This window comes from Sus scrofa, chromosome 11, assembly GCF_000003025.6.
Source record: "Sus scrofa isolate TJ Tabasco breed Duroc chromosome 11, Sscrofa11.1, whole genome shotgun sequence".
Lineage (NCBI taxonomy): Eukaryota > Metazoa > Chordata > Mammalia > Artiodactyla > Suidae > Sus > Sus scrofa.
Genome location: NC_010453.5, coordinates 21,351,926 through 21,379,080, shown reverse-complemented (window position 1 = coordinate 21,379,080; position 27,155 = coordinate 21,351,926). Strand labels below are relative to the sequence as shown.

The following is a 27,155-nucleotide window of genomic DNA, read 5'->3' as shown; positions in this document are numbered from 1 at the left end:
AGCTACAGCTCTGACTGGACCCCTAGCCTGGGAACCTCCATATGCCACAGGTGCGGCCCTTAAAAAAAAAAAGGGCAGAGGATCTGAATAGACATTTCTCCAAAGAAGGCATACAGATGGCCAATAGGCATATGAAAAGATGCTCAATATCACTAATCATCAGGGAAATAAATGCAAGTTAAAACCACAGTGAGATATATCTCACACCTGTCAGAATGGCTATTATCAAAAAGACAAGAAACAAGAATCGTTGGCGAGGATGAGGAAAAAAGGATACTCACATATGCTGCTGGTAGAAATGTCAACTGGTGCAACCAGTAGGGAAAAAGTCTGGAGGTTTCTCAAAAAAAAAAAAAAAAAAACCACCCAGCAATTTCACTTCTGGGGATATACAAACAAAATACTAATTTGGAAATATATATGCACCCCTCACTGTAGCATCATCTACAGTAGCCAAAGTAGAAACAACCTCAGCGTCCACTGACAGATGAACAGACGGAGGTATGAGACACATATCTGTGTACACTGAAATATATCCCCCCCCACACACACAATGGACTACTACTCAGTCATAAGAAAGAAATCTCGCCAATTTGAGACACACAAAAGGGCCCTAAAGATACTATGCTCAGTGAAATAAGTCAGAGAAAGATGAATACAATTTCACCTACATGTGCAATCTAGAAAGTAAAAGAATCAAACAATACAAAAGGGAAACCAAACTTACAGAAACAGAGAACAGATCGACGGTCTCTAGAGGGGAAGGGATTTGAAGGTTAAACAAAATGGATGAAGGGTATCAAGAGGTACAAACTTCCAGTCACAAAATAAATACATCATGGGGATGTAATGTACAGCCAGGTAACTATAATCAATAACATCGTATTTCAACATTAAAAGTTGCTAGGAAGTAAATCTGAGAAGTTCTCATCACAAGAAAAACACCTGTGTAACTCTGCATGGTGACAGATGGTTACTGTGGTGATCATTTCGCAATGTATACAAATGTCGAATCATTATGTTGTATACGTGAAACTAATACAATAAATGCATAATATAGGTTAATTATACTTCAACTAAAAAAAACACAAAAAACCCAAAACTAAAAAACAGGCAAGCAAACCAAACCTAAGCAAACCCATTCCTAACACAATGCATTTAAATTGCTTGAGAGATCCTCAATGAAAGAACTCATTATTTCACTAAGATAAAGTCTGATGTTTTGAAATTTGGTACCAGAATCTTTTCAAGGGTTAAATCTAGGAGTATTTAGTGTGCATGTGCGTGTGCATACACAGACAAAAAAAAAAAAAAAAAAAAAAAAACAGTTTAAGTTTGGTTTTTTTTGGCCGCAGCATACAAAAGTTCCTGGGCCAGGGATCAAACCCGAGCCATGGCAGTGGCGATGCCAAGTCCTTAACCTCAAGGCCACCAGAGAACTCTCAGAACTTTTTTTTTTTGGTCTTTTTCTTCAGGGCCGTACCTGCAGCATACACAAGTTCACAGTCTAGGGGTCAAATTGGAGCTGCGGCTTCTGGCCTATGCCACAGCCACAGCAATGCCAGATCCAAGTTGCCCTTCGACCTACACCGTGGCTTACAGCAATGCCAGATCCTTAACCCACTAAGTAGGGATCAAACCCACGTCCTCATGGATACCAGTCGGGTTCGTTACCGCTGAGTCACAACGGGAACTCCTTTTTTTTTTTTTTTTTTTTTAAAGTGTACTTTTAAAAAACAAATAATTCATCACCGCTGTGGCTCAGATAGCTGCTGTGGTACAGGTTCAATCGTGGCCCGGGAACTACTGCATGCCACAGGTGTAGCCAAAAACAAATAAACAAAAAGCAAAACAAAAAACCAAGTAATGCATTATAAAATTACTTTAAGAATCAGGCAGTGGCTATGATTAAAATTGAGAATAATCTATTCATTGATAAAGAACAGTTTACAAAATTAACAAAATAATGTTCTATTTAGAAATACCTAATAGCTGGTGATAATAAAGATAAAACATAAATGTACATTAGTAGAAAAAAACTGGAAAATATAAGAACAAATTAAATCAAAATAAAATTTAATATTCTGGAGTTCCCGTCGTGGCGCAGTGGTTAACGACTCCGACTAGGAACCATGAGGTTGCGGGTTCGGTCCCTGCCCTTGCTCAGTGGGTTAACCATCCGGCGTTGCCGTGAGCTGTGGTGTACGTTGCAGACGCGGCTCGGATCCCGCGTTGCTATGGCTCTGGCGTAGGCCGGTGGCTACGGCTCCGATTCAGCCCCTAGCCTGGGAACCTCCATATGCCGCGGGAGCGGCCCAAGAAATAGCAACAACAACAACAACAACAACAAAAGACAAAAAAAAAAAAAAAAAAAAAAAAAAAAAAAAAAAATTTAATATTCTACATACCCAAAGACCCTCACTATGACTAAAAAAAATATTCTGTAGTAACGATCAGACTAATTGGGACGATTCAACAAGAACATTAAGGGTTGCTGCTTCATGGTACAGTCACTGGAGCAAGCTCTAGCTATGAATAAAGTACTGTGAGTGAAAATAATTACTGAATTTAGAAAACTGATAGAGGTATATAAATAGTGTTCAAATATAATTTCAACCTTTGTAAATTCTGGAACGGTTGTTTCAAAACTTGGTTTGTGGCAGCACAGCTGTGAAGCTCTGTACCAGGTACCTACCATTGAGAATACTGCTAGACAATTACTATTTGGTTAAATTCCAGGTCATGTAATATGAATTAAACTCTGGAAAGATAATCTTACAATTTTGCTATTTTAAATATTGCCCTTTCCAATTTACAGGCAACTGTCTACTTAAAAATAAGCAAAGCATATTAACTATAATTTTCATTTTATTGACCTCTCAATGTTAATTACAACATAAATGGGAAAATTCTGTTTTATCAATTCTTCCAGTGTGAAAGGGAACAAAGAATACCTCAATACCATGATTAAATATTTTGTATGTTCAACACCTCTGCAAATGATTACCTGGCATCTTCTCCTCATCCTGTTGGTCCTCCCTCTTTTCGGCATCACCTGCCAGAATTTCATCTAGTTCATCATCACTAATTGGCTCGTATCCTTCTCCAGCCCCAGATCCTAACGAATGTGCATCGTCTAACTTAGATTCGTCATCTCCTGCTGAAGGGAAAAATTAATTTCACATCAAAGAGAGCATTAAGGGAAAGAGACTTTTTAGTGAAACCAAAGAGGAGAGACTGTGCACACTAAAAAAATGGAAAAGCATTTTTTATTTGACAACTACATTTCTTATTCAATACACTCAATAATTCTAAAAGAAAACGTAAACTGTATTAGTTAAACTTAGTTTTAATGGCAAGAACACAATATGGACAGCAATATCAAAAGAGGTTAAAAGACTATAATTAAAACATGAGAAATAAAATCTACCAACATTAACTGCTAATTTTGTTAATTTTTTATAAGAAAACTTTACGTAAATCCAGAGAAATCTACTAATTTCAAAAGGATGCCTTCATTTCTTTATTGAAATAAACTCATCAATTTTAAAGAATCTGCAAACTAATTAATAAATTTCATTTGAAACTGAAATTTCAGTTCATAATATATCGCTCATGATGTGAAGAACTCTATGGCGGTGAAGGAAAAACATCAACGTCATTAATTCTCTCCCTTTCTCCCAAGTCATCTTCCCTAGTTCAAAGTTTTCCTTTAATTAATAAGCGTAATTTTTTTTAATTGCTGTAATACAATTTTAAAAGTTATTTTTGTTAGTAGCCACTAGTGTACCTTTCCATTCTTTATTAACTTTTCTCAATTACCCAGGCTAAAGCTTTGTCTCCTGGTGAATTAGTCGTGAACTTGAATTACCCCAAAAGTACAAAGTACACTTAATACTTCTAGTCAGGTGTTATCCATATACTTTACTGAGTTTATAACATTAGTTTTCAAAATGCTTCCGTATGTTTTATAGATTAAACTTGCAGCAAATAAAATAGAGATGTCTCTAGTCATTCTACTAATTTTCTACTTTATTAAATTCTGTAATAATCTCTTCATACCCTCACCAACTCACTCTAAGGTAAACAATTTTAATACCTTCACTCTAAAAATATAAATGCAAATGGGATTTTTAATTTTTCAAGCTTATCAAATTCATTTTCCTAATAAAATGAATAAAATTTTTCATTTCACAATAAGTAATTCAGCTATAAATTTCTATGCTGTATTATCTGTGATTACAACCAATGAATAATGGTATATTTTAGGATGAAGGGCACAAACTCCAATCACAAGACAGCTACTGTAATGATTAGTTCAGTTACATTCGATTTTACCCCAAGGCTCTACCAATGAACCACTATGGCTCACAAATTGAGGCTATTTAATTTAAAAATGAACGTGAAGACCATTGAGGCAGAAATGTTTCTGTCAAATAGAGAAAATATGTATCAGTTGGCATATTCGAATATATCTAATCAAATAACCAAAAGATGGAAGGATGTTTATCTTAAAAGAGTTTTAAAAGAATGTGAATTTTATTCTGGGCCTAATGCTATAATATAGCAAATAAAAAGAATGTAAAATGTTACTTCTTATGTACTAAGAATTCCAGAAGTTTCCTGGGGAATTGAAATGCAGAAGTTATGTCAGAACAATGGTGTAAGCACTGGTATCAGAACTGGATAGTTCATGGAGGCAGAATTTCCAGAATTCTCAAGGGGCCATTACTATTGTTAACCGGGGCTATAAGTCACCAAAAAAATAAGATGTAGAGCATGTATGTCTGTATGTGGAGGCGGAACATATATGTTCATTCATTAGCCATTACCTGTGTCCTTGCTGTAGTCTCCATGACACAGAAATGAAAAACTGTGGTGCCTAACAAAGGAGTACAGTACAGCGGGGAGAAAACCATGGAAAGATACATTACAGCGCAGGGACGCTCTTCAAGGCATATAAACAAGGTTCTATGGTAGTCTGAAAGAGCAAGCACCTTTAGCAGAGAAAGCTTCATAGAGGAAATAATGCATAAACTGGGACTTGCAGTTTAAGTAGAAGATAAAAGGGAAAAAAAGCAATGGGAAGAGCAGGGGCAGAGAAGCCTAGAAAAAGCAGCCCATCCCGAGAATGCAGAGGCCTGAGTCAGCCCGTACAACCGAGTACAACCGATCGGGGGGAAGGATGAAGAGTGCAGGTCCACACAGCTGAGGCTGGCTCTGAGTGGGGACAGGGTGGACGTGGACTTCTCAGGGTGGGTCCCTCATTCTCGGAGCAGGGAGTCATTTATCAAGGGACCTGAGCATCCCCAGACTTTAGTATCTGTGGATGCTGGGGGACCGAGGGATGACCAATCTTCCATTTCATTCAGGCTTCTGTGAACCAAGTCTACCTTGCTAGCGCTAATGAGGGGGACACATATTTTAAGTATCATAGAGCTTTTCCTCATAAAATCAATTTCCCCTGAAAAAACAATAGCGTCTGTATGCATATCAGATGACCTTCCAAAAGGAAATCCTTGCTCCCTACAAAATCTGAAAGGGAATGACGCAGAGAAACAGACAAAACGGCCTAACACTCACCTTCCACACTCTCAGTTCGCTCAGCTTTACTTGCATCTTCGAATCCCGGCACCAACCCGAGATCTTTATCCATTCTTTCTTTATCCAACGCTGCGGAGTCTCGGGAGGTGCCCTCTAGGTCTCTTTCGTGATCACTCTCCAGTTTTGCTTCACTGCGTTTTACGGACTCTATCTGAGAACTCTCAAAAGTCCTGTCCCTGTCCCTGTCCCTTTCCATGGAATCAGAGATCAGTCTCTCTCTCTCCCTGTCCACGTCTCTCCTCTTGTCCCGTTCTCTCTCCCGTTCCCGCAGTCGATCTCGGTCCCGGTTCCGGGGCCAGTCTTTATCAGCATCTCGCTCCCACTCCCTCTGCCTTGCATCTCTCCTCTCTCTCTCCCGCTCTCTCTCATGCTCATAACGATCACGCTCTTGAAGCCTGTCTCTGCTATCAAATGACCCTGATCTTGAATGCACCTGTCGATCCGACTCGGGAGAACTTCTTCTTGAACTATGGCTTCTTGAATCCTGGCGATCTAAAATCAATACACCATATACAAAGAGTTAACACACGATAAAACAGAAATAAATGCTTCACGTTAAGGTTCTTTAAAATTTGATTAATCTTTTTCTATATTTTCAATTATCCAAAGAACCCTTCTTAAGGGAAAATCCATCTCTCAAAGTGCCAATTAAAACATGTAAAAAGCATGTCTGTTGAAATTTCCACTATAGCCACAAAACGTCGTCAAAGAAAGAGGCACATAAGATGGCTGAGCATTAACAGAACGGATCCTTTCATGATCTGACCTCCTCCTATCCCCCTACCTGATTTTCTGTGGTCACAAGAGAGAGCACTGGTGGCAGGAAGAAGAGCTGGATGGTTACAACTGTAGGCATCAATCTAGGACTTGAACACCTAAGCGCTTCCACAAAGATATACTACTAAAATCCTGGTATTAAGCTGAATGCGCCTCTACTGTGTTGGTATTAATGTGATAACACGTAACATTTTGGTGGGGTGTATAAGCTACGTCCCTTGATGTCTAAGGCAGTGTATAAAGTAATCAATTTAGCATGAACTTTAAAAGTACGATCTGTATAAAATACAAAATGGTAGAAAATACAGTAACATAGGAAACAGCGGTTAGGTTATAACTGATTTCGATTACCTGAAGAAGTACTTCGACTGGGTTCTCCACGCTTCAGCTGATCAATCCTAGATTTTCTCTCTCCTGCGATTTCCAGACTTTTCGTCTTCTCTCTGTCTCTTGAGCCGCTGTGCAGGACTCTCTTTCGACCGCTCTGGTCGTCGCCACTTCGATGCGCAGAGTCACTGGACGGGGAGCGCAGACGGCCAGAGGTGTGACTGCGATTACTCCGGTTGCTGCCGAGGCTGCTGCTCCTCTTCTGATCCACTGGCTTGCGGTGTGTGGCATCTTCTATGGTCACATGAGGTGCCTCTACCTTCTCGGCTCGTGTTCTGTGGCATTTTCTGTGTGAGTCTTCACTGGCAAAGGCTGTGTTGGTGCCACTGGTGGGGGTGGCAGAGGTGGACATGGTGGTGGCAGCACCAGCAGCTGGGGTTGTAGCAGCCAGAGGAGGGGGCGGAGGAGGGAGAGACGATGGGGAAGGCGTCCTTGCAGGAGTGGCAGCTGTGGCCCCGTGCTCTGGTTCCGCCCCCTCGGCCCGGTCAGGCACATCCTCATCAGACCAGTCACTGAACGCTGTATCTTCTTTCTTCTGAGCATCCTCCAGAGTGCCATCCCTATCATTGGAAATTTCCACCAGTTCCTCCTTGGAGGTTATAGGGGGGGTCCGAGGGCCTCTCCTCCTCTTACTCTGCTGGACTGCCTCTTCATCAGAAAGGTCAGAATCGCCTTTGGACCTTTTACGCTTTTTTTCAATGCTTTTCTTCTTCTGGCCTTTTCTCGGTGAAAAGACTTGACTATCCTCCGACACTGTCTCTGTGGTACCCCTGTCTATTCCAACATCATCCTCTTTCTTTTTCTTAAGAGGTTTCTTCTGAATTTTGGCTTTTTTCTTGTTTTCATCATGAGCTCGATCAGACATGTCTCGGTCTTCAGACAGGTGGTGTCCTAGCACATCTTGGGCCCGAGTCCTTGAGCTCTCTGTGATTTCGATCTGTTCTCTCTGCTTATCTACAGAAGAAACTCTCTCTTTGAACTCCTGCTCGTCGTAGCGCCTTGAACTTTCTTTTCTCTCCGGTTTTCGATCCTCCTCTTTCCATCGACTCTGCCTGTCCTCTGTAAGGTGAGACGGGCTCAGAGAACGAGATTCTTGAGGTCGAACAACCTGACTCAAGAGTCTGTGTTTTTCATCTGTACGGAAAGATAAACGTCATCATACTTTCACCCTGTTAACAATAGTGCGTGGGGAGTTCCCGTCGTGGCTCAGTGGTTAATGAATCTGACTAGGAACCATGAGGTTACAGGTTCGATCCCTGGCCTCGCTCAGTGGGTTAAGGATCCGGCGTGGCTGTGAGCTGTGGTGTAGGTCACAGACCCGGCTCGGATCCCGCGTTGCTGTGGCTCTGGCGTAGGCCGACTGCTGCAGCTCCGATTAGACCCCTAGCCTGGGAACCTCCATATGCCGTGGGAGCGGCCCTAGAAGAGGCAAAAAGACAAAACAAAAGACAAAAACAATAGTGCACGTTACTATAAATAATAAACCAATCTCTCACTTTTCATTTTAAAACTTTAAAAAATAACAGTAATTTCAGTCAAAATAAAAAATATAGCTTTTTTTAAAACAAATAGTAGGATATTACAATGTTGCCATTATGATAAAATGACTATTTTTAAAACATACTTTAGTCACAATGGGAGATATTCAGAGGCAGAAAAGCAAGAAAACATTTAAATTTTAATCACGTGCTACTGATGAGAAAGAATGGTCTCATGGTTACAAATGAATATGACTACAGAAACACAGGAAAAGGTTCTGCTTACTCTTATCATCTCCGCTGTTGTAGGTGTCACTGTCAGGAGAATGTTCTCGCCGGCGCTTAGGTGACTGACGAGGGCTAGGACTGCCTTCGTTTCTATAGCGCTTCCTAAATCAGACAAACATAATCTATAAAAATCCAGGGGATGAAAAAGAGATTTCTTGATCACATTTTTACTATTATTTCTTTACTGTAATTAGACTACACAGTTGTAGGATGGCAATACTACCACACAACGGGTATTCAGCAATTTTAATAAATTACTTCATTTGGTAAGATTTACAACTGTCAACTTAAAATACATGGCAACATCTCTTCTTTTTTTTTTTACTACACATGTTGCATCGCTCACTGAAATTCATCAGATTTAATTACCGCCAAGTGGTAACATGTACCAGAGGAATCCATGGACCTTCTACTGAAACTTATTCATTCATTTAATCTTTTTATGGTATAGAAATACCTCATGTTGGGAAGTCAAATGAGAAAATCTAATATTGGCTTTGGAAGCAAAAAAGACATAAGTTCAACTCATAGCATGCTACTTATTATGCAACCTTAGGGAAGTTCTTGGAAGTCATTCTTAGCTTTTTCATGTGAAAAGAGGGGGAAAAAATGAGAGTCTATCTCCTAAAAATGCAGTAAGGAATAAATTAGTTATGTCATAAGCCCGTGTCAATCATGCTGTGGGTACCCTGTAAAAACTGGTTCCTTCTCACCTCTTAGCACTAAATCACCTCCCTGATGACAAATTAATAAAATAATTCATATGTTCACGACATTTCTTGTTCTTTAGTTAAACCTTAAATGACTAGTGATTTATATCTCTGGATACTTAAGTTATTCCAGTGTTTTCCTACATTTTCATTAAATTTTGACCACCTTTAAAAAAAATAACACTGTTTGTTTACAAATACTATGGCCAAAAATTCAAAAGTTGAGAAACACTGCAGCGCATGAGCACATGTCTCTCCCTGACAGCTCATTTATATAGATGAGCAACCAGGCAGAAAAGAAGATGGCCCCAGCCGGAGGATGACAACTCACAGGTCCAAGCTGGTGTAATATCTTATCATTAGGACTCAAGAGGCCTTGCAGCTTCTGTTTTTGCCTTCTCGGAATGTTTCTACTATTATACGCAAAAGCAGAGTTTAGGCTACTGGAGGATGAAAGGTCTTGAATGTGGAAAAGAAAATAAGATGCCTTAAAGCAACCGCCAGCACCAACTGCCAAACATGTGAGTGAAGCCATTTTGGGTCATTCTGACTCAGCTGAACCGCCAGACTGACTGGAGAAACATGACTGATCCCAAGTGAGACCAGCAGAAGATCCACGCGGCTGAGCCCAGCCAAAGCTGCTAACCCACAGAATCATGACCAAATAAATGGTGGTTGTTTTAAACTGCTAACTTCTCATGTGGTTTGATACACAGCAAGAGATAACTGATGACACAAGAACATTTAAAACGTGCAAAAAAGAAGTTTAATTTCAAGGAAGTATCTACAGAAACAAAATTAAGAGTAAAATAAATACTGTGGCAATTCAACAAACCTTCTACACACCAGTGATTAAAAATAAAGTGCTGGATAAATTCAACTACTGAGATGACAATACAATTGATGAAAAAAATCAAGATGTTAATTTCAGATAACTAGTTATTTTATAGAGCTACTGACTCCTAAGTTTCTAGGGCCCTTGTCAACATTTAGAATGTTTCGCCAAGAAAAACCAGAAGAAACTTTGGCTACTGTAAGCTGAGATGAGAAGCATGGAAAATATAATCAAAGTTTAGGACTGAATAATAAATAAAATTACAAAGATCTCACAATTTTAATCTTAGAAGACAGAGCTAAAGAGATCAGAGAGAGAAATAATATGTAATGTGTGCCTACATATATTAAAGGTAATATCTGAATTTTATCTTAATATTATTTAATGTGGAGAGAGGGAAGCCAGAGAGTAAACTTCAGAAAATCTTGGCTGCAGACTGAAGACAAGGAAAGACCTAATTGGAGAAGCTCCATTTCTGTGTTCGTCTTTGTCTATCGCCAAAATCCATAATAGCAATGATGAAAAAGCCTAAAGCAGAGAACTACATTTACCATGAGGCAAATGAGCCAGAGACAGGGGCAAGGAAACTGAAGATACATAAGTTATTTCCAGTTTGTCTTAACAAACTTAAGTATACGCAATTGGTATTAGAAAAAACAAAAAACCCACTTAATGCCAATAAATTTGGTTTTGTGTCTGTAAAACCTAAAAACTGACCTATCAGAGTCCCGAATTCTCATGGCCATATAGTGATGGCTTAGCTCTCTCATCTACTCCTCAGCTGATAAGATCCCCAGCAAAGAGAGGGCTGCTGAGCCGATAGGCATAACTAACCCTGGGGTCATCTTGGCCATCATTGGAGAAAAGCTTCTGAATCTAAACTAATAGAGAAGAAAACAGTGGAAGATACCATTACTGACACTTTGTTTGAGAATCGGGATACAGTCACAACAGAACAAATAAAACCTAACCCCGGACTTCCCAGATACCTGAGCAAATAAATTCTTTTGGTATTAAAAAAAGAGAGAAAACTCCCTCAGATATATGAGATAATACGAACACATCTCTTGATTCCAATAACCTACTGTAACTCCACAGCCCTTTTCTTCTAGCCAGGCATTGGTTCCAGCATTTCCTCAGTTCTAGGACACTGTGAAGACTTCTGCAGCCTGGGAGTAGTGACTCCAGACTTATGAATACACAAAACTCATGAAGGATTATCAGGAAGAGCACAAACACTGCATCTTAGGGACAAGGCAACTCCATTAACCAGTTATAAAGTGAATATAATAGGATAGAAATCCACTGATTCTACCACTTTTTGGTTGGATTCCTGTTAAAAACAACTTCATAGCAGTCAAAAAAAAAAGAAAATACAACTCAGACTGAGAGAAAAATCTATGCAAACGAATTGACCAACGAGTGATTAATCTCCAGAATATACAAACACCTCATGCAGTTCAGTATCAAAAAAAGCAAACAACCCAATCAAAAACTGGGCAGGGTATCTAAACAGATATTCCTCCAAAGAAGACATACACATGGAAAGAAAAAAAAAAAAAAACCATGAAAAGATGCTCAGCATCATTATTAGAGAAATGCAAATCAAAACTACAATGACGGAGTTCCCGTCATAGCGCAGTGGTTAACGAATCCGACTAGGAACCATGAGGTTGCGGGTTCGGTCCCTGCCTTGCTCAGTGGGTTAACGATCCGGCGTTGCCCTGAGCTGTGGTGCAGGTTGCAGACGCGGCTCAGATCTCGCGTTGCTGTGTCTCTGGCATCGGCTGGCGGCTACAGCTCCAATTCGACCCCTAGCCTGGGAACCTCCATATGCCGCAGAAGCGGCCCAAAGAAATAGCAAAAAGACAAAAAAAAAAAAAAAAAAAAACCTACAATGAGGTATCACTTCACACCACTCAAAATGGCCATCACCAAAACATCTACAAACAATTAATGCTGGAGAGGGTGTGGAGAAAAGAGAGCCTTCCTACACTGTTGGTGGGAATGTAAATTGGTACAACCACTATGGAAAACAGTATGGAGGTCCCTGAAAAAACTAAATAGAGAACTACCCTATGACCCAGCAATGCCACTGCTGGCCACATACATGGAGAAAACCATAATTCAAAAAAGACATATGCACCCCAGTGTTCACTGCAGTACTATTACAATGGCTAAGACAGGGACACAACCTAAATGTCCATCAAGAGTGGACTGGATAAAGAAGACGTGGAACACATATACAATAGAAAATTACTAGGCCATAAAAAAGAACGAAATAATGCAATTTGCACCAACAGGGATGGACCTGGAGATTATGCTACTAAATGAGTAGGGTCAGAGAAAGACAAACATCACATGATACTGTATCTATGTGTACTCTAAAAAAGAAAAAAAAAATGATACAACTGAACCTATGTGCAAAACTGAAACAGACTCACAGACTTTAAAAATAAACGTATGGTTCCCAAAGGGGACAGGTGGGGGTAGGGCTGGATCTGGGGTTTGGGACTGTTTATCGAATGGATGGTCCATGGGGATCTGCTGTATAGCACAGCGAATTCTCCAAGAGTATGTGATAACCTACATGGGAGAAGAATCTGAAAAAGAATGAATATGTGCATATGTATAACTGACTCACTTTGATGTACAGCAGAAATCATCACAACATTGTAAATCAACCATACTTTCAGAAAACTTCAAAAACTACGGTGGCTATGATGAAATACAAATCCACGGATTCTACCATTTGTAGGTTGGAATCTTGTTAAAAACAGGTCTACGGCAGTCGAATAAACCAATGCGCCATTTTTTAAAAATGGCTATAGCCATTCCGTAAGCCAGTAAACAAGAATTACAAACCATATCCCTGGGATACAGAAATAGCAGAATAAGCACTTATTGTTTTCCTAGGTAATTCAGGAGATTTTACATGCCAAATATACATGATAAAACTGCAAGAGAAGGCAACGCAGAGGGGAAGGGGCACAGTGAGAAGCACTGAAGGGAACTCTCAGAATGGCCCACTGAGGCGGCCGCAGCCGCTCCCGCGCCTTACTTGGACTTTCTCTCCTCGTGTCCATCCCTGGGGTTCCTGTCTTCTCGGGCATCGTCCCGCTTCTCTCTGCGCTCCTCTCGGCCTTTGTCTTTGTCTTCCCAGTCCCTCTGGCGGTCGCGCTCTTTCTCCCTCTCTCTGGCTCGCTCCCGCTCCCGCTCCCGCTCCCTCTCCCGCTCCCGCTCCTCTCGCTCCCGCTCGCGCTCCCGTTCTTTCTCCCTGTCTCGCTCCCTCTCTCTCTCCCGCTCTCGGTCATGGTCCCGATCTCTCTCGCGGTCCCGGTCTCGCTCCTTCTCCCTTTCTCGCTCCCGTTCCCGTTCCCGAGCCCGCTCTCTCTCCAGCTCCCTCTCTTTCTCTCTCTCCCGATCCCGCTCCCGTTCCCGCTCGCGCTCGCGCTCGCGGTCTCGCTCCCGATCCCTCTCCCTGGCCCTTTCGTCTCTTCTATCCTCCGCTCTGTCTACTCTTCGTTCCTCTCTTCGTTCATCACGCTCAAGCTCGTCATTCCTTCCCTGATGTCGAATTGGTGAGCTTGGTCTTTGATCTACAATGAAAATCAAGTTTCGTCAGTGATTAATTTGACAGAAAAGCTACTGGTAAGACAGTTTGGCAAATCTTACATTTCATCTGTGCATAGGGTCCACACTGGCAACAAATATAAATCACGTACTAGATTTAAGGGAATCATCCAAATAATCACCACTAGACGCTTAAAAATAGTTGTTTCTTAAAGGTAATTTTACTTGCCCTCCAACTACCATGTTTTCTGCTCCCCATCAACCCCCCTCCCACCTCCCGCTGATTCACCTTTGATCTTTCTCTGCATGCTCCCTACCCTACCTCCAGCCCACTGCTCCAACCCCACTTTCTGCCATCTCTACCCTTCACCTCTGATCTTCTCTGTCCCCCCAGCAGGACCTGAGAACACTGGTGGCAAAGGATAGGGGCAGCAGGAGGTGTAGAACATAGGAGCTGAAGGAAAAAAAAAATTTCCCTCGTAAGTCACACCTCTAATTTCAGGCCGAAATATATACACATCAAAGTGCAGCTATTATGTGAGGAAAATATAGTAGAACAAAAACATCTGTCAAGAGCCACTGCTGATAGCAATTTATCATAAACTAGAATATCAAGGGTACTGATGATGCTTAGCAATCTTGAACTAATCAAATGTAAAAAGTGTTTTATTAGTGATATATATTTATATAACTACTAAAATTTTCACTTACTCATATAAAAGATTACTCTGATGAAGAGCTGTTTTCTTAAAATGTTAAAGAACCTTATCACATTTTATATATGTATATTTTTTTAATACATGTATCATATAAACACAGAAACTGAATGCATGCTGCCCAGTATGCCCAGCTGAGCAAGAAATGAGGCTGGGATCAAAAAATGTCTAAAGAAAATGGCACGAACTCTTCCGCAGACAGAGCCATTTTTGAAAGTAGTTCACTGTGCTAGGATCTAGGCTACTGCGATGTTTCTGTTTTCACCCTGCATAGTAATTTGTACTGGTTAGTCACAAAGCTCATACTACAATATGGCCAACGACAAGTTTGTAAGTGAAATCTCTACAACTTATTAAGCAGGATAAGTTTAGGATATTTCTAGGGAGGGGTTCACCATGATAATTTGAATTTCCTTTCTTATCAAAGATGAAAAAGATAAGAATAATCTATTTTAGTCTTTAAGGTTATAGGAGTTCCCGTCGTGGCGCAATGGTTAACGAATCCGACTAGGAACCATGAGGTTGCGGTTCGATCCCTGCCCTTGCTCAGTGGGTTAACGATCCGGCGTTGCCATGAGCTGTGGTGTAGGTTGCAGACACGGCTCGGATCCCGCGTTGCTGTGGTTCTGGCGTAGGCCAGTGGCTACAGCTCCGATTTGACCCCTAGCCTGGGAACCTCCATATGCCGCGGGAGCGGCCCAAGAAATAGCAAAAAGACAAAAAAAAAAAAAAAAAAAAAAGGTTATAGACCAAGATATAAAAGTTCACAGAACTTTAAAGCTAAGACAAAACTAAACCTTGTCTAGCCCCTTTCTCCTTTTTCTTCTTAAAAACACAGAATTTATGGTCCAGAAGCTGACCTGCCAAAGTCACAGAGATGGTAGATACATTAGGATGTCAGGGTGAGAAGTGAGAGCTCTTAAACCCTTTTCCACTTTTGTTGAAACCAATTTAAATGTAAAATAGTTCTTGTACTACACTTTAGATTCCTGGTATGCTATATACTCATGTCTTAATACTGTTGCAATTTCTGGTTTGGGGGGGTCATACTAATATCACAATGATTACAAAACAACCTGAAACAAATTCAATATGGCAACTTAGAGCAATGCATGTTTGAAATTTCTGATTATGGCAATATCAGGAAATAGACTACTTTACTCGAGCACTCTTTTTCTGACAAAGAAAAACTGTTTGCCCAACCTTAATTCCAAGGCTCCATACTTCAAAGAAAACAGAAAGGAATACCACTTTAATTCCTCTAAACTATCTTCCCTGTCTTTCCCCCAAAATGTGTTTTTCAAAGACAGGCATGTATTTCCTTATTTTAATGAATGGCATATCCTTTCCATTCAAAAGCTGGAAATCACTGAGTTTCCCAAGACCCATCATTTTCAAGTACCATCAATTTCACTCTCAAAATATTTCTTTATTCCACTTCCTCTCTCAATCTCTACAGTTAATATTATTAACTGAGACTCTGATCTGCTCTTCTGAGATGCCCATGTCACCAACAGTCTAGCTGGTTGGTATCCTTATCATCTGTCTTTTCCCAAACTCTTCAATACTTTTTTCTTGAAGAAAACTCTAGTTTTTCCCAGCTGCTAAAAAACAAAAACAAACAAACAAAAGACCTGCTTAAAAGCAGTTATCTTATTAGGCAATGGGAAAAGGCAATTAAAAACCCAAATTTTCAGTTTGACTTACGAGGCCATTTCCAGCCTGGCCAATGGTCCATGGTCTCACATCCATCCTCTTCCTAGCTTCTTTCCTTCCCTAGCAATTACAGCACCTCTACTCCCAACCTCCTAATTCCTTACTACTCCAAAGCAGATGTTCCTCTGGGTCCTGTGTGTCTGCACATGCTGCACCCTCTCCCTGCAAAGTGTTCCTTCCAAGGTTCCTTCTAGCCAACTCCTATTTATCCCTTAGGTCCCTAATTCAGAGTCTCTTCTTTAGGAAGCTTCATGGACTGCCTCAGAATTCTGTTTGCTCTTTTGTCTTCTCACAGGACTTTATATAGCAGTAGTGTGGACCATACTTCAGCTGTCTATTTGTGCCCTAAGGAACCTATGAGGAACGAAAGGGAAGGCTTAAATTCCCGAGCACAGAACAAGGTCCTGAGCACATCCCACCTTCAACCTCTCCCTATCTCCCCATGCTCACCATACTCTAGTCACACTCATCTTCTTTCAAACTCCAGGACAGATTAAGACTATTTCCCACCTCAGGGAATTGGCACCTCTCTGAATGGAATGTTTTTACCCTCAATACTTGCAATGCTAGGTAGCTTCTTCCCTTGCATTTACGCCTCTGCGTAAATGTTATCTCAAATTTTTCATAAACACTATCTACATAAAGTAGGTCCCTCTCATCCTTTATTTCTATCTAGATCCCTTGTATATTTCCTTGATAGCACCCAATAATCATTTCTCTTTTTTGAGGGGGGGTTATCTTCTCCTTTATAAAGTTCTACGAGCCTAAGAAATATACTCCAAAAACCTAGCAAAATACATGGGTACTCAATAAACATTTGTAGAATATATCATTATCAAAAATATATTTCTAGGGAGTTCTCATCATGGCTCAGCAGAAGCAAATCTGACAAGTATCCATGACAACACAGGTTCAAGCCCTGGCCTTGCTCAGTGGGTTCAGGATATGGTGTTGCCATGAGCTGTGGTATAGGTTGCAGATGTGGCTCGGATATGGAGTTGCTGCGGCTGCGGTGTAGGCTGGCAGCTGCAACTCCAATTTGACCCCTAGCCTGGGGACTTCCATATGCCTCCGGTGTGGCCCTCGAGATATATATTTCTATGTCAATCACACAAGTGATATTTAAGTAGTGAGAGTAAAATAAAATAGAGAACAGGACTTATAGTCAGAAGACCTGAATTTGAATTTCAGCCTTAGAACTTACTTCTCTGTTATACTAGAAAAATCACTACCCTTCTCTTAGCCCGAATTTCATAAATAATAAAACACCAGTTTTCTTACCGTACCTACACTCACAGATACTGAAAAATAAAAGGATTTAAAATACATATTCTCCAATTTAATATTATAAAGATCTAAGTCAGAGAATATATATAAAGCAACTATCAAAGTTCTTGGTAACTCAATACATGTGGGTGAACTAAATAAAACTGAAACCAAATGTTCTACTGAATTCAGGCATGAGATGAGAAAAACCTGAGCTAGGATATGGAACTAGGAAAAAAGAAAAAAGGAAAAAAAAAAAAAAGATACAAAAAAAGCATTACCAGGACATAGTGTTAAAGAGAGTAAAGACTGGTGAATCAATGTTCAGGAAGAAATAATTTCACATAAGAACACAGAACATATCAACTCCAGCCTCACCTGTAACTAAGGAAATCATACACATCGTTCAACCCAAATGCGTTAGATTTACCCTAACAAACTCAGCTCAACCAACTCTTATTTCACCCATGGCTCTGATCTTGTCCACACTCCCCGAAGTACACGGTGTCTTAGAGACCTCATTCTTCTCTCACTATTACCCATATCAAGATAAATACTACCTCTTTGATTCAATTCAGCCCACTGTGGAGCATCAATATGCCATTCCTTACTCCATCAAGTTTCATACTACACCAACCTCAGCATCAGAGCAAACCTTACTTTAGTTAAGGTTTACCAAGGTTACTAAGACCTTCAGAAGGTCATAAATGTTTAAAGGCCCTAATATGCATAGACAATAAAAGCTTGTTAAAGAAGATACTTATAACCCTTCTTCAATGCCTTCTAGGAATCTTGCTTCGAAACTGATCATCTAGTAGAGTAACATAAAATTTTTAGCTTAAGATATACAAGAATATAAAATTAGCTAAACCAAGTATTACATATTCTCAGGAAGGAACATGAATAAAACATTTCTCCAAACAACTTCAGCCCTAAAATCATCAGTTTCCTTTTGTTCCTCCGTGGCAGTCCTGACAAGACTGTTTACCACAGTTCGTGAGCAAGTGGCCAGGATACTCAGATGAGAAACTTTAGCTCCTGAATCAGAAATACCTGAAATGGGCCCCAAGCATCTATATTCTTTAAAAGGTCATGAGCCTTTTGGTTAAGGTCAAAGACATACATACAGCAGGGCACCGCAAGTCTTGCAGGATACAAGGACCTCCTCAATCAGTACCTACTCTGCTGTCAAGTTAAGTACAGGTGCTAGCTTTTTACATAATCTCTCCTCGACTAAGTAAAAAGGGAAGAATATGAATAAATGTAATAGCTTAAAATGTATCAACAAGCAAAAGTCTTAAAAGATATTTAATATTAATAAACAAATCAATTCTCCCAATCAACGCTGGTCACTATTTAATAGTAATTCATTGGACAAACCTCTCTCTCTGTTGTCACGACGCTCTCTCTCTCCGTGTCTTCTTTCGAAGGAAGAATCTCTTGCTTGCTCTCTGTTTTCTCTTTCGGGGTATCTGTCTCTTTCAGGATAGCTACTGCGAGTTTCCCAGCTGTCATGGTAGTTGCTACTACTACTGTGACTATCAATTTGAGACCCTCTCGTGCCTCGACTTCCTAAACAAAGGATATTCATACAAATATTTAACACATACACTTTATTCAACAAGTTTCATCAGTCACATTTTTTTCTCCTCAAAACATATAAAGATGTGTGGGGCTTTTCTGGTTTTGGTGGTTTTTGTTTTTTTTTTTTTAATTTGAAAGTGTGATAATCCATCAAAAAATATTAAATGTTGGATCAGAACACCCAAGGTGTCTAATGACTGACCTGAGTAAGTTTAGCCCCAGTTTATAGAAATCTTAAAGCAGACTGACTCATTTCAATTAAGCCAAAAACAACAAACAAAAATTAAAAACTATTGATTCATATCTAAATCACAAAAATATCATAAAAACAATGAAAATATGGATGTGGATGTCTTGCACCTACTACAGTTTATATTGAAAATGTTTCAATACAGAACCAAGGTACTTTGTTGACAGTAAGTGGTACCTGAAAATTTTCATTGAAAAATTGGGAAATGAATGTTAACAGGAGCTTTATTTGTAATAGCCCAAAACTAGAAATTATACAAATGTCATCCAGTGGCTTAATGGGGCACACATCCAGACCACGGAACATGACAAGGAACAAACTATAAATACATGCAACAACTTGGATGAACGAACCTCATGGAAACTATGCTGAGTGAAAACGCTGATCTCAACAAGATACATATAGCAGGATTCCATTTATGTAACATTTTTCAACTAACAATTATTAGATGAAAGACATAGTAGTAGTTGCCAGGGGTCAAGAACAGGGGAGGGGATTTGAGTGTGGCCAGAAAGGGTAACACAGGGAGTCTTGTGATGGTACAGTTGAGTATCTTGATTGTGGTGATGGTAAGGCAAGGCTACACAGTCATTATGGAAAACAGTATGGAGGTTCCTCAAAAAATTCAAAATAGAGCTACCATATGATCCAGGAATCACTCCTGGGTATATAGACAGAGGAATTGAAATAGGATTTGAAAGAGATATCTACACTCTCATATTCAATGCAGCATTATTTGCAATAGCCAAAACATGGAAGCAACCTAAATGCCCAAAGATAGGTGAATGGGTGGGATGAAATGTAGTTTTGAAAAAATAAAAAAATAAATAAATAAAAATAGTGGTATATACATATAAAAGATTATTCAGCCTTTAAAAAAAGGAACCCCTGCCATTTGCAACAACATGGAAGAAGCTGGAGGACATCACGCTGAGTGAGATCAGTCAGACACAGAAGGACAAGTGCTACATGACGCCACTCCTATGTGGAATCTAAAACAGACTCATAGAAGCATAGAGTAGGTGCTGCCAAGGGGCTGAGGGGAGGGGAAGCAGGGAGGCGTTCGTCAAAGGGTACAAAGTGAGTTGTACAAGATGAGTAAGTCCTAGAGATCTACTTTACCGTATAGTGTCTATGGTTAATAACACTGTATGGGAAACTCAAACATTTGGTAAGAAGTAGATCTTGGAGTTCCTGTCGTGGCGCAGTGGTTAAGGAATCCGACTAGGAACCATGAGGTTGCAGGTTCGGTCCCTGCCCTTGCTCAGTGGGTTAAGGAGCCGGCGTTGCCGTGAGCTGTGGTGTAGGTTGCAGACACGGCTCGGATCCCGCGTTGCTGTGGCTCTGGCGTAGGCCAGTGGCTACAGCTCCAATTCGACCCCTAGCCTGGGAACCTCCATATGCCGTGGGAGCGGCCCAAAGAAATAGCAAAAAGACAAAAAAAAAAAAAAAAAAAAAAAAAAAGAAGTAGAAGTAGATCTTAACGTTAATAGCATTCTCTTTATACACACACACAAATAATATTAAAGAGAGTGACAGCGAACATTTGCATGTGAATGGCATAGGTTGCAGTGGTGGTTTTAAGGGTGTATACTTATCTGCAAGCTCAGCAAGTGGTATACATTAACTGAGTATAGTTTTTGGTATGTCAACCGTACCTCAATAAAGCATTTTTTTAAAAAACTGCTACACACAGACACATGCACACGTAATTGGCTTTGAGTCCTGAAAGGATTATAACATAATGCTAAGTACTTTAAAAAAAGAGAAGAAATTTAAAACAGTTTTTTAAAAACTACAAATGCATTACATATAACATCTAGAAATGAGATTAAATGCCCCTGTCCTTGCTGCTAAGAGAAGATTAGTAAAAAAGCTGAGGATATAACTCAAAAAATGAGTGATAGAGAAATGGAAAATCTGAAAGTTCAGAATCAAGACACAATGAGAAGATTCAAGATATGCCTAACTATATGGCATTTAGACAGAAAGGTTGAAGGAATAGAAAAAGACATCACACAAATACTAACCAAAAGAAATCTGTGATGGTGGGATAAATTTTTTTAGACAAAAAGACACCATTTGGGATGAAGAGGATCATCCTGTAATGATAAAAGTAGAATGATTTGCCATATGTGTACTTACTAGCAAGGTCTCAAAATATTCAAAGCAAAACTAATCAAATTACACAAGACGAACAAATTCAAAATGAGAGTGGAAGATTTAACTCACTTCTCTGTACTGCTAGAAAAAGCACACTTGAAAAAGTTAAATGTAGATTTGAGAGCAAGGCTAACAAGCCTGACCTTAGAGACACACTTTACCTACTTTGCCACCATTAAAAGCATATGCAGACTACAGGGAAACTGACGATGAGCCACAAACCAAGTCGTAACAACACCCAGAAACCTGACTTTAAACAGTCCTCTCTGACAATTAAAATTCAACGTGCTACAAATATTATCAAACTGTCAAAGAACAGAAAACTAAGCATTTGTACATGAATTGTTTCAGAGAAGAGAAAAAAAGAAACGCTTCCCAAAAACATTTTATATGGCTAGTGTAACTCTGATCCCCAAAGACAACATAAAAACCAAAAGCTCTGCAGAACCGGTGCAAACTGGCTCCAGAGAGCCAGCTGGGCACATCTCCTCCCACCTCCACACTGAGTGATGTTGTTAGTAGCTCAAAATCTGCTATGGCAGAAGTAATTTATACCATGGAAATTGGCATCAGCTACAAGTCAGGGCTTTTTTTCGGAAGAGTTATTTGTTAAATATTTACCATCATACTACTGATTATATGCCAATCTCAATAAAAACAAAGATGCCTAATTCAAAATTAAATTTTAACAAACCTACTCTAGAACATTTCTAAAAAATGAAAGAAGTACATTATCTTAGAAATGCAAGAATAATTTTTATTGAAAAATATATATATTAAGGAATAAGGTAAAAGAAACTGACTATATGATCTTCTCAAGATACAGAAAAAGGCATGAAAGAAGCCAGCTAAATCTGGAAAATCAGGAGACATCTTTAACAATAAAAATCAACTGCTGAACACTACAAACACCAGGCTTAAAATATGAAGCCCATTATACTAGTTACATTAAACAGTGCATTGAAAAGCTGCTTTGCAGGTTACTGACAGCAAATAAATGATACTCAGAAAGGAAGAGCCAAATCTGTTCCCAGACATAAATATTTAAGAGAATCTAATTAGATCTGCTAGGAAAATACAGCAACATCACAAGTAAGATTAATATGTAAGTATTAATTCCCATTTCCATACACTAGTAATTAGCATCAGAAAATAAAGTATTTTAAAATATATCATTTAGTGCACCTGTACATAGTAACTCACTTAAACACTATTCAAAAATGAAAAAAAAGGAGTTCCCATCGTGGCGCAGGGTTTAACGAATCCAACTAGGAACCATGAGGTTGCAGGTTCAGTCCCTGCCCTTGCTCAGTGGGTCAACGATCTGGCGTTGCCATGAGCTGTGGTGTAGGTGGCAGACGTGGCTCGGATCCAGAGTTGCTGTGGCTGTGGCGTAGGCCGGAGGCTACAGCTCCGATTCGACTCCTAGCCTGGAAACCTCCATATGCCGTGGGAGCGGCCCAAGAAATAGCAAAAAGACAAAAAAAAAAAAGAAAGAAAGAAAAAACAAGAACACCTAAACACAGGACTTGTTAATTTTATGGTACATCCTACAATAACACTATGCACCAAAAGAAAGAGGTGGCTGTTTACCAAGTAGACTTATTGGGAGCGATCTCCAAGATATTTTGCAAGTGAAAGCAGCAGGGTATAGAGTATACAGCTGTTTTTTTAAATAAAAAAAAATTTAAATTATATCTGTAAAGCCACAGGAGAAAATGAATAGACATACACATCTGCTTGTGTAGATACAAACGAAACCGGCAAAATAAGAGCACCAGGTCAGGGACAGACCTTCTGTAGCTGTGAAATTCTGAACCATGTGAATGTATTATTAAAAAGAGAAAATTGTTAAAGTACCATTTGCAATAGCCACAAAAATAAGAGTATACCTAGGAATGAACATGCGTAAGAACTTAATAGAAAAAGTTATAAATCAATAAATTTAACTTATTTGAAATAAAAATCCAACAGTTTTTCATGAAATTAAAAAAAGACATTTTAAAAATGTACACGAGGAGTTCTTGCTGTGGCACAACAGGATCTGCAGCATTTTTGCAGCACCAGGACACAGGTTCAATCCCTAGCCCAGACAGTGGGTTAAAAGGATCAAGCATTGCAGAAGCTGGGGTGTAAGCTGCAACTGCGGCTCAGATCTGATCCATGGCCGGGGAACTCCACATGCCAAGGAGCAGCCAAAAAAAGAAAAACAACATATACATGAAAAAGTAGAGCCAAGAAAAGCCAAGACAACTATGAAAGAGAAGGCAAGAAGGAGCCTTTATCTTCATGTGAAACTGTAATACTGACCAGGATAAACCAACAGGCCTATGGAAAGAGTGAGAATGGTGAGAATTCTGCAGCAGGATTTTGGGGGAGGGGAGTGAAGTGAATGGAGGAAGAGAGAGGTCGAGGCTAATTCAGTTCAGGCAGTTTGGAGACAGGTATATTTAGGTAGGTGGTTATTGATGATAATGGTGATGGCAAATGCTTTTTAAGGGAAGCTAAGAAAAATGGCTTAAGATCCTGGTATGTGATGTTCTGAGGTTGTTTTGCAGCAAGCACAAAAATACTGAAGACTACCCAAATCAGTCATTTCTGACACCACCAATTTTGAAAGCCCACCATTTTAATCTCATTTTAATGATCGTTTTATCATGGATGTACCTGTTTATTAGAAATTACTTCTTTTTGATGCTACTTTTTTGCCTGAGAGCAATTTTCTTAGGGTTCCACATTAATCAAGATGGTAGGCATGACTGGACATAATTCAGCCAGGGGGTCGAAGTCAGGCCCCATTTATCTTCTGCTACTTTAGCTAATAATTCCTATTTGGAATTTACAGGGATGATCACACATTCAATGAACTGAAAATAACTTTGACAAAGTGATAATGAGTGTAAGAAATACCATCTCTAGAAAATAATTCTTAGATGTAATGATTTCGATGTGAACATAGGGTTCACTGACAAGTCAAAAACCTTACCCTTTTCAGGTAACTCTGGACCTCTTCCCCTACTTCTGCCCATCCGGTCATTCCTCATTTCACTTCGAGACTCATTTCTGGAATCGTTCCTTACTTCGGTGCGCGAACTTTCTTCTCGCAAGTGGTTTCTGCCGTAACTCCGGGACTCTTCCTGATAAGCATCCTCCTTTCGGTGAGCATCTCGGCTTTCACGGTCCCTGTAGTCGTGAGCATCACGAGCAGACCGAGAGTCTCTGGGATCGCGGCTCTCCTTGTTGTCTCTGCTATAATCCCTCATCTCCCTGGAGTCCCGAAGGTCTCTGGAGTCTCTGAGTTCCCTTCTGTCTCTAGTATCTCTGGCATCTCTCCGCTCCCGACCCTCTCGAGGTTCTCTGTCATCTCTGTGGTCTCTGGAAGAGCCCTGATCCTGCTCATACTCGCGTTCTTCTCGTGCATCCTTTTCTCTATCCCTTTTGCCTCTAGTCTCTGTAACGCAATTGTGGAAATACACTGTAATTCCTTTCACAAAACTTTAGAAAACTAGACTATGTTTAGTTTAGAGCGTTCAAATTTTTATTACAATGGTAATGAGTGTTCTTTGCAAAAAAAAAATTAAAAGGAGAAAACCTGCGCAAATAAGATTAAAAGCATCTCGTACACTAAAATCCCAAAGGCAATTTTATTACCACCTGGATAACTATGTTCTTGATTGGGACAACTCTGCACATGATCTCCCCCCCACCACATACCTGATACCTTGGGATCTTAAACAATCAGAACAGGTTAAGCTGATCTCCTATCAGTGATGACTTACTTTTAAGAAATCACTTTTAGATCCAGAGGCACAAAGTAACTTTAATCATCTCTACCAAGGGCAGACCAGACCACTCATGGCCACCTCCAAGGTACTCAAACACTGGAGAGCAGCCTGCAGCAGTAAGCTGGCTGGTACAGAGATACTGTTTTCTCGCTGGTTTTTCTTTTCTTTTCTTTTTTTTTTTGAGCTGTTTAATGGAATCACACACTCCTCTCTCTAAAGCAGCTTTTTCTACTTAAGGCATTTCCTAACATTTCATAGAAAATCTTTAAAATAACTTCAATTTTTAAAAGCTAGAATGAACCTTAGTGATCAGTTAATCCAAACCTGTCATTGTATAAATGATCAAATAGAGGCTCAGCACTTAAAGGGTTTAATAAATAAGCTCCATACATCATGGGAATTTGCAAAGATTAGAAACGATTCTTTAGATATGCCTACAAATGTATAAACTGATTACAGCATAAATCTGATAGGAACTCAAAGAATTAACAAGAAACCCTCAAAGAACAAACCCCATACTTTTTATCAGGTTCCTTTGTAAACTGCTCTTACACTCTGGAACTGCCCCAAAATCTGAGGCAATTTTAACAGCTGTTGCACCTTTATGCCTAGGACATCATAGGTTTACCTCCTTTTCCCTTTGTCCCTGGGGGGCTAGGTGCATAGATTCTCCCCACCTAGTAGCCACAAGGCCCCTTAGACTCTCATTAATAACTTATCTCCCCTGCCAACCTAGATCCATAAATGCCATTTAAGGATGGAAGCGGTAGGCAACAATCTGACCCACCTCATCTCTCTGTGCACATCTATCACTTTTAGTCCTCCTTCAGTACCAACTGTGCCTAGATATTTGTTCACTTAGTATCAGACGTTCCCACCTGTCTTCACAAATATGTCCAATTATTATATTTTGTTCTTTACCTACCTCCCCATTCCTTTGTTAAAAGTATTCTTATTTCAGAAAATGACATCTAAGTAGATAGGAATAAACATGTGCTCCATCTCTTGTATGAAGGGTTCAAGAAACACCCTCAACAAAGAATCTAAACATGTAAGGTTTATTACTAAAAGGATTCTTTCCATAAGTCCCTCTTACTACAAAAAAGCATTCCTAAAAGACTCAACTGCATACCAGATTTCCCCTCCATTAGTGTGTATGATAATTATGTTTGTAAATAATAGTTTTCCTTCAAGGAGTAGGCTGCATGTATACTATATTCCTAGTCACCTCTAGTTGGAGAGATAGAAGAGAATTTTCCCATCTTACCAATGGCCCATAAATACTGCTGTACTGATCTGGTTCCAAATCATGTACACAAGGACTAATTCTCTAAAAGAGGTGCTCTCTCCAGTTCCTATCTTTGCATCCATGACTTCTTGAATAAAATAAATTATTGTTTATGCTGTTAATTCGAAGACAATAGCTAAGTTCATCATGTTTCATAGGCAACTGCTGTACGATAATAAGATGCTTTTAAAATGCATATTAAACAGAAATTTTCCAAGTAAGTTAGTATTTCCAGGGTTCTCATTATGTTAAAAAACTAACTCGGGAGAAGTCAGGACAAAGACCTGTTATGTTAAACAAACAAAACAAAGACAAGAAGCTTAGACAGGAAGTACAGAAAGAGATGAAACCTATAAGATTGTGCTGCCAAGTAATATCAGCATCTCAGCTTGAACAGGGAGCAAGCAGCACGTTCACAGTTAACATAATTCTCAGGGATCTAGAAAGGAAAAGCTCTAAGAATCAGATGGCCCAAAATTTCTAGAACTTTCAAGCACTTAAGTAAAACATCTTAACTAAGGAACCACCAACTTTGTATACATATAAATGCCCACTCCCATCTATTTAGTAGCTCCATTGCCATGTAATTTCCATGTCATTAAGCACTTCCCATTGCCCTCAAGGGCTCTCATGTCGGTGCTACAGAGGACTTAATATAAGATAGCTCCTTACTGTCCCGTATTCTAGCAATACATTTGAGAGTCCAATTATTTCATAAATAAAATATGCACTGAA

The 27,155-nt window shown here is 39.6% G+C and overlaps 1 protein-coding gene across 10 annotated transcripts in view; it reads right to left on the bottom strand.

Moving 5' to 3' along the window:
• ZC3H13 (zinc finger CCCH-type containing 13) overlaps positions 1–27,155 on the bottom strand; it is an 88,703-nt gene that overhangs the window by 8,477 nt on the left and 53,071 nt on the right. For 3 of the 10 annotated variants that reach the window (XM_021065593.1, XM_021065596.1, XM_021065594.1), the window contains exons 10-17: positions 24,334–24,798; positions 18,731–18,922; positions 14,023–14,106; positions 13,141–13,678; positions 8,533–8,636; positions 6,733–7,902; positions 5,584–6,096; positions 3,008–3,160 (exon numbers count right to left, since the gene is read on the bottom strand). In XM_021065593.1, coding sequence (XP_020921252.1) covers positions 3,008–3,160; positions 5,584–6,096; positions 6,733–7,902; positions 8,533–8,636; positions 13,141–13,678; positions 14,023–14,106; positions 18,731–18,922; positions 24,334–24,798 — 3,219 coding nt within the window. The remainder of the gene's footprint in view (positions 1–3,007; positions 3,161–5,583; positions 6,097–6,732; positions 7,903–8,532; positions 8,637–13,140; positions 13,679–14,022; positions 14,107–18,730; positions 18,923–24,333; positions 24,799–27,155) is intronic. The other 7 variants (XM_021065599.1, XM_021065601.1, XM_021065602.1 and 4 more) reach the window with 5 other exon arrangements.